This window comes from Perna viridis, chromosome 13 (assembly GCF_037379345.1).
Source record: "Perna viridis isolate PV_CMFRI_1.1 ecotype Kerala chromosome 13, ASM3737934v1, whole genome shotgun sequence".
Lineage (NCBI taxonomy): Eukaryota > Metazoa > Mollusca > Bivalvia > Mytilida > Mytilidae > Perna > Perna viridis.
The window spans coordinates 3,820,688-3,841,449 of record NC_142457.1 but is presented as its reverse complement, the minus strand read 5'-3'; the positions used below and the strand labels follow the sequence as shown (position 1 = coordinate 3,841,449).

General features: G+C 33.7%; 1 protein-coding gene across 2 annotated transcripts in view; it reads right to left on the bottom strand.

Annotated features, from left to right (window-relative positions):
- The window catches only part of LOC148599285 (uncharacterized), a 32,167-nt gene extending 11,768 nt beyond the window's left edge, over positions 1 to 20,399 (bottom strand). Inside the window, exons 1-2 of one of the 2 annotated variants that reach the window (XM_088557721.1) lie at positions 19,191 to 20,399; positions 3,511 to 3,646 (exon numbers count right to left, since the gene is read on the bottom strand). In XM_088557721.1, the coding sequence (XP_088413847.1) occupies positions 3,511 to 3,646; positions 19,191 to 19,961 (907 nt within the window). In that variant the 5' untranslated portion in view covers positions 19,962 to 20,399. The remainder of the gene's footprint in view (positions 1 to 3,510; positions 3,647 to 19,190) is intronic. The other variant, XM_088557720.1, reaches the window with a different exon arrangement.
- Positions 20,400 to 20,762: the final 363 nt, after the last annotated feature.

The window sequence follows — 20,762 nt, the reverse complement described above, 5'->3', positions numbered from 1 at the left end:
TTAAAAGACAAAGTGGCATATGACATATAGCACCGTGAAAGAAAGTACTTTTATTCGTGGATACCAACATTTGTGGATTAGGAAAGAAATACAACTTCGTGGATTCTTGAATTCGTGGTTTTGGGGGGTTTTCAGTATACACTTCAATGGGAATCTCCTTTTTGAGATGTATCACTTTTTTATTGAAATCTTAGAATAAAGTATTTTCACAGTATCTATATGTTCCATGTCGCCTTGTGTATTAAGTAGTAGTCTTTGTAAGATTCATGCAACTTCTGCAAAAGTGATATATCTCAAAATGGAGATTTCCTTGAACGCTCCTGAATCAGGGGTATGAGAAAATGCGTCTTTTAAGGTCCTTACCAAATTCTTTTTTAAATACAAATCCTTTGGTTGAAAAATACTCAGTTTCTTCTAAAATAATGAGTAATGATTGTTTTTCGTAAATTGTTACTTGTGCTGATGTGACCGTTGATTTACCAATTATGAAAATAGCATGCAAAAAATAAAGGCTATTAGAATGCGTTATAGAAAAGAATCAGTGAATTGGAAATTGCATGGCGAGACTTTTACTTCACGTATACATATTTTTAATTTTTGATATCTTTATACTTATTTTAAATAGTTACACTTTTTGCTTGATTTCTATGTTTATCTTAGGAGTAAATTAATAATATGGTAAGAATATTTGGGCATAATTTATTTGTTTCATATGACCTGCATTTTTTAACAAAGAAGCCTTGAATAATCAGATCCTACATTGAGTTTGAGTTTTCTAATCCTAATAAGGCTCTGGCGATATCCATATAATTGTAATGTTCTTCTAGGTAAGATATAAACTACCAACATCGGTAATAAACAGGCAGGAGTTGTATGGTTGAAAAAAAAACGACAATTTGACAATGAAATTGGAACGAAGAAAGAATTTTCCGGTCTTTATGATTACTGAATTATAACTTCATTACAATGTACATTTTGTACTGCAAATTAATAATTCACAACTGACAAATATTCAAATTTTCTACAGCATACCGACATCGGTAAAATTTCTTAGGTTTCAAGACATGAGGAAACAATTAGCACATGTACATGGAACCAATGTGAGTATAAGTGCACTATACTACTTATTTGTCTTTTGGTATCAATGGTAAAAATCTTTAAAATTTGTGTCTGATTCATTCTTACATGTACGAGATAAAACTTACTTCCTATACGAAACCTTAAAAATACCTCTTTAGTGCGTGTACATCTGCAACTTCTATTTTATTGTCCTGTCGCCAGCAAAAGAGCATTGTTTACTACTATCCACCCGTAACACCCACGTGAACAAGCTTAACTTAAAAAGCTGCAATGGATTTTTGCCCAAACCGGCTACACACTTGGTACATATAGTACCTCTGAATATTTATCTTATATAATACCGTCAACTTTCAACTTAATAGACCAGAGACAAAACGAGCTAACAGAGTTTTACACTGTTAGGGGATGCATTTAATAGTGCCCTTGTTTTTCGTTTCCTATCATGTCCTTTATAGAACTAGATTTTTTAATAAAAATACTTCATATAAATTGATGATACATCCCCTGCCGCCTAAAACAATCCGTTTTTGTTGTCTTAGTCGACTTCCTATGAAATTACAAATCGATAGGGCACTATATATTCCTTAGTCTAAGTATGTGCCAAGTGTGATTGTAATCGTTTAAGGGATGTTGGTTCAACACCGTTCATAAGGGCGGAATGTAGCGCTAAAAACTTAATTCCCTCACTTTACTAGCTGGTAAGGTGATTATTCCACTCATAACTTATTGAATGGCTCCAACAATGAATCGTATTATGTTTCTATTGAATCCATGATGCAGAGGAATTAATTCTTAGAAATAAACTGTGAAATAAGCTTATAAAAAAGCTTCTTACAGTATTGTCCGCTGCCATTCAAATAATGATATCAAAAAATGTATGTAAAAAAAAAATAATTCTTTTCGAGCAGAACTTCATGGAATGTGGGATGACAAAACTGCCTACGATTTTTGTCATTTTAAGATCTTTTCAGATTTAGTTTAATTTCTTAGATATTGGGTTAACTGGTGAAACTGCTCATGTAAACAACTCTGAGTCACAGTTAAAGAGGGCACAGAAGCTAAAACAATAATAGATTTTAGACTTGACCTTGGAGGAACAGAGCTGTAATTGAATTATATCTCATTCTATAATGTGAATATAGATTTTCAAATACTTCAATTGGGAAGACTTAAGGGCTCTTGAAGAATAAAAGTGACTTGCATGATTCGCTTCGTAAAACACAATTAATTTACCCGTTATACAACTCACAAAAAAAAAACAAAAAAAAAACCAACTGTTGATGATGCACTGCCATGCTGTTATTTGTGATTTTTTTTTCGACCAGCTGGGGATACAAGACTTTCTCACGGACAGACTTGTTAAATTTAAAACTCAGTCTTGAAATTTGTATTTATTTTATGACTATGAGTGTTTGATTTTATACCAGTATAGCGGAACCGTTCTGTGCCTATGCCAATTTGTCGAAACAACGTCATTTCCTACTACCGAACGGTTTTGAGCAATCTCCTCCACAGACCTATAACTGCTTCCTGATTCACTTTGAACTACTCCGCTAGTTTCTAGGCTTGGTTATACAGGATGCCAAAAAATTCACAGAGTATTAACACTACTCATTACCATTCCACAAAGCTGTTTCTGGTGTGCTGTACTAATTTGCATAAAGGGTGGCAAAAAAATTGGCATAATCCAGACCTTATCACTTTGTATGAAATATTCTTAATTTTGTTTTAATTAGTGAATTTGTCATAAAACCACCTACCATATCAAATTAGAAAAGTACTTGATATTTAAATTGGGAATATATTAAAATGGTTGATCTTACTTTGAAGTATCCCATAAAGCCTTATTCCCAAGTGAACTGAAACCCAATAATGCTTTTAAAAATCTAATACGAGTATGCACTTCATATCGGTTAAATATGATAGTTGATTTCTGCAAAACGCGGTCTGGTTTTTAAATTGGACGCCCTCTTCAAATAATGTATATATTTTAACCTAATTTTAAATAATATACAATGGAATTTGTAATTGCTATTTAAGCTAAGGTTATGAAAATAAATTTCTTCGTAGAGGAACAATGGTAAAGTGTTGTTTTTCTTCTATATAATGTATTAGTAAATGTAAACTCTGAAATTCCAATTCTTAGTTAAAAATGTGTTGTCCTACTTACAATAAGAAAGTGAAATGCACATTGTGTGTACATACAATTTTCTGAATTTTGCACGAGTCAGTTACTGTGGCAGCTATGCGCAATTATCATATTCCAGTTTTCTACAATTTTCCTTTGGAGAAGCCGATTCTTCATCAGTCAACTCTTGACTTCAAATTTCAATCATTTTTTCTTTCTAATTAAGGATGCTAAAATTCAAAACATTCCTATCTCGAGTAGAAAAAAAATCATCCCCCTCTTGAAAGAACAGCTGTACTTACATAAACCTTCTCTGAATTTGACAACCGCCACCGAATGTTTATGGCCTTTGTATACTCTCGTACAGTCCCCAAACTCTGTCACCCATGCACGCGCCGTATGGTCTGCACTTCCGGTATACATTATTTTGTTCACCACCTGTAAAAATTGAAAAATATATAGTAGAGTTTTACTTTTTAAAAGAGGTTATCGATGTAAAAAATCAGGCATATTCTATGATGGTAAATTTTATTCCACTGAGTATCTTGTTCCAATGTAAATTGTATACATCATATGCTTGTACAATAGTAAAAAGATTGTTCAAAGCAACAATGAAATATTATAAAGTCAACCAAACTTTGCTTAGAATTAAAGAGTTATCTCCCTTTTTTCAATGAATTTCAATGATTTTATGTAATTAATTTCTCTTCAACCGCTGCAATCAATCAAAAATCCAACATTTAACTTTGAGAAAGGATGCAGTTATGATATGAAATGGGTGAAAATCTTGTTTGACATGTATAAAGCCTTATTTTGCTTAAGATGTGACTGGATTAAACACTGTTTTTCAGCATTTATCAATGTAATCATGTAAAATTTAACTATTCAATCACAATTATGATAGACTTTTATGCCAGGCTTATGAGTGTATGATCCAATTTTACAGATCAATAAATTCTGGCAAACCAGTTTTAAACAATTACAATTCAAATCACCAAAAAACAATCTGACAATGTATTCATCTTTTTTTTTCACAAGTCCTCATATCTCATACCCTATATCACACTCCTAGACATACTTGTATATCGCGTATCTTGTATCGCATGCTTACACGGGACACATTTGAAGTATAGTAGAAATACAATGTATTAAGATATAATTAAGTATACAAAAGTAATCACGAATTAATATCTACTTAAGTAACTTTAAGAACAAATTTAAAAGTGGATTTATTGTGACTACGGTCGATAACGATACATCTGTCTCTGCGCCCTTGCTTTGACATTATACAACATACATTACATGACAAATTCTCATTTATAATTAAGTAGCACTCCAGGAAAGAATCATGAAAAATGTAATTCATGGTTGGAAAGCCTACATATTTTTATTTTTGACATTTTGTTTAAAATGTTATAGTAAACAGAAATTAACATGTGGGTTTTTTTGTATATAACTTTATATCTTTAGGAATAAAAATTATATAGAATGTACTGTAGGATTCACAATTAAGAGATAACCCTGAAAATGACACTGAAATTCAAAAGAAACTGTTGGATTTTCAATGTGGATTATCTCATACAAAATATAAGAACAGACAGATTGGAATGACTAATTAAGGATTTCATCATATAGACATAATAGCAATTTAATAACAAAAATAAAAATGTATAACCTTTTTGGCGTGTTTCACATATTACAGAATTTGCATGCTTCTTACAAAGACTACACTGTACTACTTAAGTTATATACTAGGCTTTTGTTTACCAAAAAAGGACATTTCTAAATTCTGAAATTTAAAAATATTAATTCCCTTCTTCAACCAGTTGTAGGTCGTAAAATGATTACTTTATGTCTTTGAATAAAACCCAGTTAATATTCTGTCTGTGCGTCATATATTAGTTTTCTACGCAAATGAGGGTTATTTTTTGTTCCCTACCGGATGGTAGAGCAGCTTGGTATCAGAAGCTATAAATTTCATTTGACACAATTCAATTGATTGAACTTCATCAATACAACAAAATGAAAAACTTTCAATGTGTTAAAAGAGAAAACAGGAAATCTGTGTTTAAAGCTGGTAATCAAAAATCCGGTATCTTAAAACCAAATCTGTTGTATGTTATTCGAAACATATTAAAAATCTATACATTAAAATTACTGACACAAAAAGAGGAAACAGAAGAAATTAACACATTAAACTTCAACAGAACAATACTTCACAAAACAGAAGACATTAACCCAGTAAAACTTAGGCAGAACAATATTTAACCAAAAAGGAGAAATCCACATAATAAAAAAAATCTGCTGAGTAATACTTCACAAAACAGAAGCAGTTAGACCAGTAAAACTTCAACTGAGTAATACTTCACAAAACAGAAGAAATTAGACCGGTAAAACTTCAGCAGAACAATACTTCACAAAATAGAAGAAATTAGACAAGTAAAAGTTCAGCAGAACAATACTTCACAAAATAGAAGAAATTAGACAAGTAAAAGTTCAGCAGAACAATACTTCACAAAATAGAAGAAATTAGACAAGTAAAACTTCAACAGAACAATACTTTACACAATAGAAGATATTAGACCAATAAAACTTCAGCTGAACAATACTTCACAAAAAAGAAGAAATTAGACCAGTAAAACTTTAGCTGAACAATGCTTTAATTGGCAGCAACACAAGAACGCTGAACATTTCAAGAATGTGCCTGCATCATGACTTAAGATGTTTTTTTCCAAGATGCGTAGCTATGGGTCTTGACTCATCTTCCTGTCCTGACCTATGATATTGTTCCCTTGCAAAAACTTTGCAAAAGCCTAGTTCATAATAAAATATGCGCTACACAAAAAAAGATTTTATAAGGCTGGTCTTGTACTTCACTATAGGAACAAGGATTTTTATAATGCAGGTCTGGTATTGCACCACAGAAACAAGGTTTTTTTTATAAAGCAGGTCTTGAACTATACTCGATAAACAAGAACTTTAAAAAGCAGGCCTTGTACTGCACTACAGAAGCAAGGATTTTATAAAGCAGAGCATGTACGGCACTACAGAAACAACAATTTTATAAAGCAGATCTTGTACTGCACTACAGAAACAAGGATTTTATAAAGCAGATATTGTACTGCAGTAAAGACACAAGGATTTTATAAAGCTGACCTTGTATTGCACTACAGAAACAAGGATTTTATAAAGCAGGTCTTGTACTGCACGACAGAAACAAGGATTTTATATAGCAGATCTTGTACTGCACGACAGAAACAAGGATTTTATAAAGCAGGCCTTGCATTGCACTACAGAAATAATGATTTTTATAAAGCAGGCATTGTACTGCAATACAATAACATAGATTTGTATAAAACTGTACATGCACTACACGACAGAAACAAGGATTATATAAAGCTGGCCGTGTACTGCACTACAGAAATAGGGATTTTTATATAGTTTGCCTTGTACTTCAATACAGAAAGCAGGTCTTGTATTGCAATACTGAAACAAGGATTATTTATAAAGCAGACCTGTATTGCACTACAAAAACAATGATTTTATAAACCAGGTCTTGTACTGCACTACACAAACAATGATTTTATAAGAGCAGCCTTGTAATGCACTACATTAACAATAATTCTATCAGGCTGGCCCTGTACTGCACTACATAAACAATGATTTTATCAAGCAAGCCCTGAATTGCACTACAGAGACGATGATTTTATCAAGCAAGCCCTGAATTGCACTACAAAAACAATGATTTTATCAGGCTGGCTTTGTACTGCACTACATCAACAATGATTTTATCAGGCTAGTCTTGCACTGCTCTACACATGCAATGATTTTATCAAGCTGGCCTTGCACTTCCTACATAAACAATACTTTTATCAACCTGGTCTTGTACTGTCCACAGAAACAATGATTTTATCAGACTGGCCTTGTACTGCCCACAGAAACAATGATTTTATCAGACTGGCCTTGTACTGCCCACAGAAACAATTATTTTATCAGCTGGCCCTAAACACTGGTTGACATTTTATTCATGTCACATCTCTAATAAACACTTTTGCAGACCAAACCATACAACAAATTCTGCCTGATAAAGTCATGTCATGCTAACTGAATAGTAACATTCCTTGTACCACAGTTTTTATTTTAGCAATTAACACTAACACAATGATCAAATTCGATATAACGAAAGGAAGACGCCAATAAAATAGTTACATGTAGTTATAGATCAAATAAAGTGATTTTTTGAAGTAAGTTACAGTGATTTACAGGTTACGATAATGGTACATAATAGATCTTCTAACTATGACTGACTCACAAGATTAAAGAGTAAGAAGCCTTAAATTGAGAAGATCTTTCGGACTTTCCTTTTTTTACTATTCCTTTTGACTATTTTTTTAGAGTTAATCAGGTCGGTAATTCTATTATTACTATGCGCGAATATCAGTAAAATATACTTAGTAATTACCCAAGGCATGCAGAGCGGATTCAATTCCACTTTGAAAAAGTCCAAATTAAAAATTAAAAGAGAGAACTAACAATATTCAGACTGACATTAGAGAGGCGTAATCGGAGATATGATATGATTTATAAATCTGTATTCCCTAATGTAAATGAAATCCAATTTATGTCAAGTGAGTAATATCAGTTAAAAGTGTCAAGTAAAATTAGTAGGACTACAGTTTTAGTTTTATCTTAACCTTGTATGCAATAATTGCCATCCAATGAAAAATTAGCCATGCAATGAAGTCTTAAATTATGCATAGGCACACCATCCTTTCTAGAAAGAAATCAGAAAATGTCAAACGTCCCATTAAAAAAATACAACAAATTCATATTGTTGCAAATTAATTCGATGAGCCACTTGCGCATTTTAATAACGTCTGCGCAGTCAATTTAAACGACAATTAGTAAGATACTAACATATCGTTCAAGAGACTCGGTAAACAAATAAAAGAAATGTACAATAAATGTACAATAAATGTACATTGCTAGAAAATATCAAATAAATTGAACAAGCTTTAGAAACAGTCACGAGGGCTGATCTGACTGTTTCGAAGAGTGTACAAATAAATATATCGATATTTTCGGCAATGTTCATGTCTTGTTTTCATCCTGCACCACATATTCAAAATAAAACATGGGAAATTTGTCCAAAATTGTTTAATATTGTCAGCAATCTTTTGAACCCGGCGGTCAGCGAGAGCTCCTTTAAACTTTTTACCTGTTTTCTGTTTATGATGTTGCTCATAACTGAAAAGGTAACCAGGAAACGATATAATGCAGTGGAGGAATAAAGCTTTGCGTTATTCGACATCATTATTTGTATGGTAGAAAGCTTAGTTGCAGGATAAAATAAAGCACCTAATTTTACATTTTATTTTGTAGAGATACTGTGATAATAATCACGCCTAAAGTTTACCGTGGGTGATACCAAATTAGCTATTTATGTCAAGAAAACAATTGCATGAAAAATTACAATATAATTTTACAGCTTTACGAAACAATAAAAGCTTTCAAATCAATTTAAAAAAGATGTGGAACAAGTTTTATTGTTCCACCGAAATCAATTTTTAAAGACTTGATCGCACCATGAGTTAAGGTTGGCATGGAAGTATAATTTTATGATTAAACATTTAGAATTGCATAGAAACATAGTAACATTCAAAAGTTGACATGAATTCCCAGAACCAAACAGTGAAACGTTGAAAATGCTGTCACGCTCGAATTAAGGGGGGTGTATTAGTAAGTCAAACGATCATGATGACAAAATCACAAGCATATGATATACTATGTTGTAAATAGAATCATATCAAATGAGATTTTTTTTTCAGTCAACATATTTGACATAAACAATAATAACGTGTAAATGATAACCGTACAAAGGCCTTTAGACTGTAATGTCTGTTATATTTGACATCCGTATATGATCATCTTAGTATTGTTATTATTTATTACTTAATCGTGAGTGATATCAAAGATCTATTCTATTTTACCTTTTTTATGACCTTCACCCGATTGCCATTGTAGTTATCAACACTAATTAAAAAGGTTCTACGTTTGGGTGTAGACAGAAGTTTTTTTTATACTTAAGATGCAAATACAATACAGGGCCAAGATATTTCAAGGTGATGGTCTAAGTAACTTTGGAACTAATTCCATGGTTCATATGGAAGGATTGTTTTTCACCCGAACACAATTATTTTGTACGTGCGCATGGAAAGGGGCGTTCGGACACAATATTATAATGCCAGCCCATTGCGCTCGTTGTCATTGTCAAAATCAATTAAACGACAGAAAAATGACACATTTCTTCGTATTGTAATCAATATCAAAAGACTGGATGGCATCGTGTTCAATGATAAACATTAATTATATTGTTTAACAAACCATGGCAAAAAAAAACAATATAACTGCTTGATACCACACGGAAGGTTGAGTGAAAACAAAACCTTTTATAAAACAAAATAATATTCCTGGTCGAATGGTTGTCTCTTTGACATATTCCCCATTTCCATTCTTTATTATATCTCATAGACAAATTAGGTAATAAAACAGTTATTAAATGGTTTGGATGCAATGGACCAGTACATTTGTCCGTTGGCCTCGTGCAATAGAACACTTGATCATTCTCAGTACCTCAGGACAAATATTCTGGTCTATTGCATCGAACCCATTTAATAACTGTATACTCAAATGTTGTTCGAGGTATATTACGCTGAGACTTGGTACGTGGACGGAAATTTACTTTATATACACTTGTAAGGGCATGACCATTTGAATCTGAGGTTGGGGATGTCAGATTTTGGAAATAAACATTTTGGCCCTGAACAAGTTAAAAATAAATATTCTGACCTCAGTCCACACACTTTATACAGTAAAATGGAAATAAATAATCTTGCCCCGATGTGATTGAAAATAAATTTCTGACCCACAAAATTTCAAAAAAATTAATATTCTGACCTTACAAAATTTGCCAGTCCCCCCTCAACAGTCAAATGGTCGTCCCCTGATCGTGTCCAGTGTTCTTTTTTTTACACGCAAAAGCACTTAAATGCGATTCCGAACCAAAACGTAACGAATCCGTTAAGCGTACATCCTGTGATTATCCCACAACCCTCTGTCAGTGTCCAACTTAACCGTCTTTGCAAAAACATAAAAGTTGTAGACAAAAAAAAAAAAAAAACAAAAAACAAAACAAAAAAAACAAAAGTTAGCTTGTCACCAGGAAGCAGATCATCATATTCGTCATCCTAACAAAATAACAATATCAAACTTTTATTTGATGCTATATTCAGCCATTGTGGAATTTATTGGAATAAAAGCCGTTAATATACAATTTCTACGTCAATAGTCTCGAATAGATTACGGTGTCTCACAAAAGAAAAAACTATGTTTTGTGATTTCTCGGATGTTGAAACTGCATACGAATCGATACATTGTAAATTTTTATGTGATAGTATCAGATAATTTATACTCGCCAATAAACACAAGCCTGTAGGATGTGCCCTATGTCTCGCGTATGGTCCGGAGGACAATGTTTTTGAAGCCGGTTACGACTTTCAGCTGGCCCTTAACCGGTCAATGTTATCCTATCCTAAGTCGGCCAAGAGCATCTGGTTTGTAAGACTTAGTCCAGGTTATTAAAAAATCTCTGATTGAAAATTTCTAAATCTGATGATGAAAAATCAGATTGCTTAAAATATAAGTTTTGAAGTAAACTGAAACTCAAGATTTTGAGTGAAATTTCGATGTGATATGTTTATGAAAGCCCAGTTCCGAAAACCGCGGTACATTGCTTAAAATCAATATTAATTTAAGTCTATAGTTCATTCCATATAGCCGGTCCAGTGTATTAGGTCAAATTTGCATATAGTTGAACATACTCAACTTATACGGTGCATACTTACTAGTGTGTAGACGGTATATTTCACATTTTGTAGAATTATACATATCACAAATGCCTCACCGAAGACCCATATTGAAATTGAAAAAAAAAATAGTTTGCCTTGTGATTTTCATCATTTAGAACCGTTTTTCTGGGTCTAATTACGGCTATCCTGTTTTGGTCATGTGACGAACAATAATTCACGTGATATCCCGTCGTACTTCAGGTCGAAGTTACTGACAACATATCTAGTGCTACACTAACTGGCTTCTATATGTGTTTCTTTAAATCAAATCAAATTACACTTAATTGCAGCGAATTTGGATTATTCCCCTCTACCCAAGTTTGTATGATGTATACTCAATTATTTTAAATGTAAGCCCTAGACATGGTACTTATAGACATAAACAGTCTTACATCAGTCGAAGTGCAAGACAAACCCAGACACCCAAGGGTGTAATATCAATTTCACTAACTCAAATAAACATGGTCATCAAACATTCGTTGCTGACTCGTTAGCACCTGTGGATAGAAATAGAGTAATTTCTGTCTCCAAAGGAGTTCAACTGCGGACAACGATCACTTTAATAAGTTAGAATGGATATAGTCAATACCTGTTTATTGTCATAACGAGAGTCAAACTCAGGCCATGGACAGAAATCGAGAAAATCTATCGATAAATAAAGTACTTAAGTAGTTATTTAGATGCGTTATTCTCCCACTGTGAGCAATTGATTACTATATATTTTCTCTAAAATTAATTAAATTTTGATCATGTGCGCTCTTGTTCATTTGTTGTTCACCTTTTTATTTAGTTTTGTGGTAAATTAAGTGCTGCAGGCAAGTTCTGAACAGATAGTGATACAAACCGTAGAAGTTGGAAGAGATAGTATTGGACACTACACAGGCAAATATTTTTCACGTGAAATTCATATTAATCGAGCTTCACATGAAATTCATGTGAAATTCATGTGAAATTCACTAACACGAATTTCATGTGAACATTTCGTGTGAATTTCCGGTGAAGGCTCCATTCACCCGAATTTCACGTGAACTCTGTCACTTAGTTTATTTGCTCAATTCAGGTGAAAATCATGTGAAATTCGTGTGAAAATCATGTGAAATAGTTCTGCCTGTGTATCTGGTCGTCAATATGGACTCGTATTTAAATCAGGAAACCATTAAAACAGTGGCGGTTCCATCCATCGGCGTACCTCCCTTCTTTTCTTGTTAATTTTGTTGATTTCATGTAACATTTGGGCAAAGAGTGGCAGGCCGACAAAAGAATGTAACATTTCCCCTTTTTAAAACCCGCCCCTGCTATAGTAATTTTATAGACTCTCCCAACAAAAACATATAGGCAATAACACAGAATGATTTTATATTGTTTCAAAGCGTTTTGCTACTTTACGAGTATAAGCAAAAGGGGCATTTATAATGATTGTGTAAAGATTTTGGGTTTGGTAATGAGTTAACCAGACTCGAGTAATGGCATGTTCACTCATTTCATTTTCGGAGTTAAGAAAGACTAGTTTCGATGATATTGGGTTTTGGAAACGAAAAGAACATGCAATATTCGGTTCCAATAAATGCAAAGAAAACGTCATGTAAGAGGCTGATGTTGTTCAAATCTTGCTACTTTGACCAGCGTTTAATGCAGCCTACTGCAATACCATGAATCAGGCCATGTTTGTTCAGAATCAAGTAGCCGTTTGCTTTGTACCAAGTAGCCATGTTTATTCTGAATGGTACATGCCAACCTCTTATGCTGGATTATTTTTGCTAATACCGGGCTTTTTCAAATCTGTCTTACTCAGTTCTACACCCAAAATCATTTATGCTTATTGGTACAGAAAACCAGGAATAGCAAGAGTTCCCAGATTCGTTCAGTACATATGCTCGTGCCCAGTGAAAACATTTACAACCATGGAATCAGAACTAAATAATCTAAAAATAAGGCGCTTACTAAATCACTATGTATTCATCATGTTTTGGGATAAGACTGAAATCAGGAAACTAACTAGGAAACCGGCCTTGAGCAAATTGACCGGAAGTACTGTTTGATCGATCACTCCTTCGTGGTCAAGGCAATGGCTTCATTTATCCAACCTAATTCACTATACCAAATAGTATGGAGCTTTTTGAGTGGGGTTATTTTAAGGTTTGTTCTCCTAACTTTAAAGCGTGTAGTACTGAGGTCAGACTGATAAATTGTGTACAGACCGATACTTAAGGAACAACCATTTTTATTTCATGGGGTCACAATCCTTTATTTAGTCATAATCTGGACAGTCTAAATACTTGCATATTGAATTCAATTATTGCCATCCCACTTACTACTAAGCAATAATTCTCAAATATTTAATAGGCAAGTTAACCTAAGTTGACGTCCTAGCTCTCATCGGGTTAATCCAAACGTTCACCATCAGCTTAAATGTCAATTACGTCGAATGGCGTCCTAGTTAACCTAAGGTTAATCCAAACGTTCCCCGTCAGGTTAAATGTCAGTTACGTCGACGCCCTAGTTAACCTCAGTTTGCTCCACACGTTCCCCGTCAGGTTAAATGTCAATTACGTCGAATGGCGTCCTAGCTAACGTCAGGTTAATCCAAACGTTCTCTGTCAGGATAAATGTCAGTTGCGTCGATTGACGTCCTAGCCAAGCTCAGGTTGATCCAAATTTAATATCAGATAATTTAATTGGTGTCCTAGCTAACCTCAAGTTGATCCTAACCTTTACCATCAAAGTTAAATGTCAGCTCTTATATCGAGCACTAATCTACTTGACCATCATATATAAGTACTCATATTTATGAATATTTTATCCTGTTGCAATTTAAATGTGATCATACATTCAAATATTTATAAAGTTCCATTGGAAACCCGAAGTAATAATATTCTTCTGTTGATTTGATCGATTTTATTTGAAAGCTATAGGTATTGTATGTATAAAGGAATGACACTACAGAGCTAACCTGTATAGTTTCGGAGCTGCGATCATCGACGTTTCAAAACTTTAGTACTATGATCGGTAAGAATAAGGCAAAATTGAAAAAATGAATAATCATGCTTAGAAAAACACATAACTTTGATATTGTGGGGTCATAAGTTATACTCGAATTACTGAATTTCTGCATTTCAGATGACATTTTGAATTAGATTTCATGGAATGCTTGTCTACTTTTTCCAACATGAATAACCTTCTGCCTGGTTCTTACAGAGAATAGTACTTATGTCAATACGGTGTTACAGGAAATTCAAAGATCTTGGTAGCGCTGGTACATTGGGTTTTATCGGTGTCGCATCTCCAAATGGTTTCAGAAGTCAAAAGTGAATTGAAAGAAAACAAGAAGTATCAGGGTTATAAAGACTAGATATGCACAGCGTTACAATAAGAAACGAGTAGTATAGATAAGCCTTAATCCTTAGGGAACAAATTAACTGATCTAGTTTTATGGTATTCCCTGCCTCTTTTGACCACTACAGAATGAAATAACGTTAAAAGAATAGCGACCAAGGATGTCGTAAGAAAACAGGACCTTACAAAATACTTTGATCGCAAAATCTCACTTACGGGCTGATGTTAATTTCAATTTTTGTCACTTTTAAACTTCAAAAAAAAAAAAAAAAAAAAAAAAAAAAAATGTAAGATAATATATAGTTGCTGAAGTATGTTTTATTCATATTTCTTTGAAGTCCTTTACGTCTTAAACTTGCTAACTAGGCAATGGTGTCATTATGATCTCATTGCCTTCCTCGTTCGCTGTACATGTATGTAAAATGCAGAACTACCACTAAAATGCAATTATAATGTAGACAAACTGTGGGCAAATCTTAGTAAAATATTTATCCGCTCCCTACAAAAGTAACCATACATGGTCAGCATAAAAACATAGTCGTCAAACCGGAAGCTGTTGTCGCTTCAGTCTGAAATCAAATCCCTTGATACTGCATACCTATATAAAACCCGTCAAAATTTCAAGTGGCTGGAATAACTAGCCGCAGAAAAGGGAGCGGACGGACATGTGGACGCATGAATACCATGATCAATATACATTTCCCGCTTTCAAAGCGAGGGTATACAAATGATTAATGATGTACACGTAGCTGCATATATTGATTATCTTTTAGTCCATTAACTGAAGATTCACATATCGTTATAGCGTGTTATTATTACATTTATACTGAGAGTCCCAGTGAAGCATATATTAATCTTATAATTGCATGCATTTTGAAAACCAAATCATGAATGAAAAAAAAATTGTTGGAATTAATAATGTATTGTCATAGGACAGTTCGGGAAAGACACAAAACTGATGACGTCAAATCAACGGAGCGTATAAGATGTAAAAGGAAAGCTGAGGAAATACGACAATGGGCATATTGTTACAACACCATTAAATCGTAAGAAAGGAAGTTAGACCAATAAAAGTAACACAACATATAGCTTATATGTCAATGACACAAATCAAGTACAATAGCACGAAGTCCATGCGGGAAAGTTCCATGAGTTAACTAGGAAAATACCATTTGATTTTTTATGAGGCTACGATCAAACTTGAAATAAAACGGCAGGACAGGTCGTACAAAAATAAAAGCAGGAGTTACTATAATTGTTCAAATATTTCTTGCACATGTATATATCAATCGGTTCATTGCGCCGAAAAAAGCAGCACCCAAAAATAAAAGGCAGAACTAAAAATATTATCCTAGCTTCCCCCTCCCCCCGAAATCAAATGGTTGCTCCCTTAACTACCAAGCGAATTAATCATAAGAGAACAAAACAACGTAAAACGGAGAAAAAAATTCCTGTTTTCAATAAGCAACAGTAATATAACAGGACTACAATCGAAACGACAAGAAATAGACTAGCCCTCAACGCTGAAGTACAATATACATATACAGGGGCGGATCTAGGATTTAAGATTAAAAAAAAATGAAAATAATAAAAAAGAAATTTTTGAAATATTCCTCTAGAGTGGGTGTAATGTAGATATCTTTTGTGGTAAAATTAGCGAGAAATTAAAGTTTCAACCTAAAACCGCCTAAATCTACCCCTGACAACCCATGCTTTGCCTGAATCCGCCCCTGATATAGGACTGTTTTATTGTGGCCTGATATTTCAGGTACACATAATAAATCTAAACAAAGTTCATGATGATTTAGCAGGACATGTGAGAATTATTACCTCTTCCAAAAAAAAAAAACACGTTTGAATAACAAAAATACTACTTCATAAGCCTCTCTTCGTTATAAAAAAAAAATAATTAAAAATTAAATTGTATACAAGAAGTACACAAAATAAAAGTATCGAAACAGGAAGCCAAATCCTGCAATGGGAAGTTCTACCACTGAGAACATAGATATATTTAGAGAATAATTAATCAATCTTTTTGTTTTAAAATATTCAGCTTATGTGATAAAAACAGCAGCCAGGCAGTATTGATACAGAAGAAAGTAGACAAGTCATTCATTTAAAAGATTTAGTAATTTTAGCCTCCTCCCGGCGCACCTGACGTGATTCCTGTTTTTTGTGAGAATTCATGTTGCCATGCTGCAAGTGCTTTAGTTTTTTTGCGTGATGTCTTGTTTTCCTTATTTTCAGTTTTTACGTGAGGTATATTTACTTCGGTTCATATTTTGGGATTTTGACGTATTTGAATTATCTCACTGTTGACGCTTCTGTATTTTTTTTCATATTTAAAATCATTATGTTGCTACTCATAGTAGTGCGATTGAAGCTTTGTTGTGGAATGTTCACATAAAAAAACTATGGAGTGAATTTCAGGCGAAAAACAAATGGACTGTAGCTGACTGGGCAAAGCAATAACATCCAATGTTTCATCTCAGAAATGAAAAAAAAAACGTCCATATCCATGGAAAAAGAGAGATAAAGATAACATGCCAAGCGAATTGAAGTGTAACCTTCATACGGAAAGCAAATTCCTGGTGGTCTTTACATGCAAAGTATACATAGAATGAACTACACAGTAATATATGTATTTTAATCATACTTTAAAACAGGTTATTGCTGGATACAGATGTTTGCTAAGACGGTTGGGTCTTTTTAGTCATAAACACGCAAAAACATGTCTAAATATTCTAACTAAATATATTTGTTGCGTTAAGTTAAATGAGAATGCATTACATAGGCTATATATGACACAATTCGGCTACAAATGGATAATACTTCAAAGGTATATAATTAATGAATAATTAATTTATAAATGATAAGCATATGGCTATCATTCTGAGAATTGAATACTCCAATTACATACTGAATTATTCAATAAATATGATATTTGTAAATTTATATTTAAATGCGTTTTATCTCGCCTTCCAGACCGCATTTATTACTGAGAGACGCAAATAATTGATGAGAGCGCTTAAATAAACTTCTGTAATATAAGAAGTACATCATATCATTATTTCAATGACTTTGAGTGGTGACAGATACATGTAGTAACTTAGTTTTAAATTACCAATCGAACAGCCAATAAATGGAACTCTTTTTCAGGGCAACAAGAAACAAAGAAATTAACACTGGTAGAAAATTGGTACAAGAAGCAACATTTGGTACAAGAAACAACATTTGAACTACCAGTTCACTTACTCAAGACAAAGGATCCCAGACAATAATTCTCTCATTGTTTGCCATCAGGTTTTTTTCCGAAAATAAGAAGAGAGCTCTAAATGGCTTTTATAATATGTCTTAAATGGTCCAGCCCTTTAAATATGCCATACTCATTGTATTGTAATAATTTTCAGCATAATTTTGTTTACTTTCGGCAAATAATTTTCAAAGAATGACATTTCAAGCTTAATGGAACCATGGAAACGGAAAGCAATGATTCTCAATTAAAAAAAAAGTATTGGAATAAAATGCGCTTTAGTTTAAAGCTTATTTGCCATTCGCTTATGGACATGTGTTTGGATAACGTCTCAGAAATATATGGCCTAAGAAAAGTTAAACACATTGGTCTATAAATATAGCTTAAAAGGCACCTGAAATACGGCCTAAGTAAAGTTCAACAAAAAATGTGGCACAAGAAAACTTCACCAAGCAAAATGGTCCATTGCAAGAAGAGCCAACAAGCTATATGGAATTAGAAAAGTTCAAATGCCAAGCTACATGTTTATGGCCTACGAAATGTTCCAACAACCTATATGAGTAAATTTATATCAATTTATATGACTTCAGAATGCACTCATAGAATATCCAATTCAATACAAATCTTAGATGATTTTACGTGTAAATATATCCACTGTAACTAATAAAATCTTTTTTTCTCTCTCCAAGAGATTGATTTTGTGGTAAATCTGCGATAGTTTAATCAGTACAAATTATGTAAAACACAAAAACAAAATTGCAACGCATGACAAACGATACAATGTAGCTAGAAACGTTAATGTGAAGTAGAACATTGACGCATGTATACATGGTTTCGTCAGTTTGGTTATGTGTGACGTAGTGGAGACTACTAGCATAGGCAGATCCAAAAAGGGGAGACTCTGCCTATAATGCCCGATATGTTTGGTTACGATTATAGAGAAAAAAACATTGATATCACTTGGGTGCTTTCCCCTTTAGAATAGTTCGCGCCTCCTCCCTTTCGAAGTTTCTGTACCCGCTTGACTAATTTACGACAAAATCTGTTTCAGCGGATATTCAAAGGGGTTCTATTACTCAAAACCACTGTTTATATATGTGTTTAAGTTTACCATACCTACCTGCCTATCCTAGTACATTTTGATGGTATGTTTTTGATGGAATGCCACTACAAACTATCATTTTTAGTTGGGCATGTAGGGTCTTTCTTTTTTTTGACATAAAACAATTCGATATAACAATTTAACAATTTGATAATTTGTAACAAGTCTAGGGCATACGTTTTACATGCAATTGGCACATTTAGAAAAATGTAGGAGATAAAACAGAACTTTGAACACAAAACGAAGGAAAGTTTCATAATGAATCGGACTTTACACGGGGTTCATCGAAGCAAAAATCCATGAGGGACGGAATATTATTTGACACTAATGAAACTTTCATACATTCAAGACTATGCATTCACAACTCCATACATGAGTCTAACATACCTGCATACAGATGACGGACCCTGTGTGTCCTTCAAACACCTTCATTTGTTCACCTCGGGCTAAATTCCAGCTCCTAATGGTCTTATCAGCACTTCCGGTAAACAGAATTCTACCAAGGTTATCAGTTGCCATACACATAATGGCTCCCTCTCTTGGGTCATGGCCTTTGAAAACTTGCAAACATTTACCGGTTTCGAAATTCCATTTTCTCGCAGTTGCGTCGGCAGAGCCCGTAATAAGAAGGTCATTTGCTCCATCCATATCAAGAGTGCCGTCTACGTCATCGTCGTCTGCAGGAATGAATATCAGCGGACAGACGAACTTTTTATGCCCACGAAACACTCTCAGGCATTCACCGTTTTCGAAATCCCAACATCTTGCAGTGCAGTCGTATGAACTTGTAAATATGAAGTCTCCAGTGCAGATCATTCTGTAAATAATTGAAGTATGTCCCCGGCATATCAACACACACTCGCACGTACTTACGTCCCACTTCCGAATAGTTTTGTCAGCACTACCTGTAAGCACGTAGCAGTCTTCTATAAGAATACAATTGATATATTCTTCGTGTCCTCTGAGAATTCCAATGCATTCACAATTGTGTGTTCGAGTACTCCAAAGACGCGCTGTTTTGTCCTCGCTTCCGGTTGCCAATACTGAACCATCTTCACTAAGCGCCATGCAATTGATGCCTCTCTCGTGACCAACCATAGTCTCCAAATGGTAACTCTTATTTTTTGCCGAAGCGTTTTTCGAACCGCAGCCTCCCATGTTTACAATTCACTCGAATAAAACAAAAGAACTTTGACCAATTCAAATGATTTTAACAACACTAACCTGTTCTCAGAAGTTTCCTTAGTTTCTAATAAAAAATGGCATCGTTTTTCCCATGTAACGAGTTACATCATCAATTCCTGAAGTGCTGTGAAGTCTTTAAACAATATAAAATCGAATTCGGATAAAACTGGAAAGAAAGTGACGGGATACTTCCCAGAAAACTTTCTCTAATTCCCTAATTCTTATCGGACTCTTGATATACACAGTTTGGTTGTTATATTGGTGTAAGTATCTGTAGAAATCGAGGACGATGGTATATTCCCTAGAACCACTGCTATCTCTAAATAAAAAAAAACACTTGACCGTATGTCAGAACTTACCCCGATGTCTAGGATCAACAATCACACATTAATAATGAATAACACCGAGGTGTTACGATTGTATCAATCGATTGTGTTACCTGTTTAATCGATTCCAATTTAATTGCTAGAAATTAGCTGCTATCAAAATAAAATTAATTTCATGGAAATGTTGGATTTAACTATTTTTTTTTTATGTTACGAAATATATAAATCATACTTGTCGAGATTTATTGCAGTTTTAAGAATTATTGTTTAATTTGTTAGTGAAGTAAGATGTATAATTAGCAATGTTTAATCTTGTTTTCTCTATGCTCGCTATTGATTCCTGAATACCATATCGGTTTCCAATGTTTATACCTTGTCGCCATGACTACAACAGAACACTTCCACCATCTTGCATGGGACGGGTAGATGCATTGAATAAAACAAAATA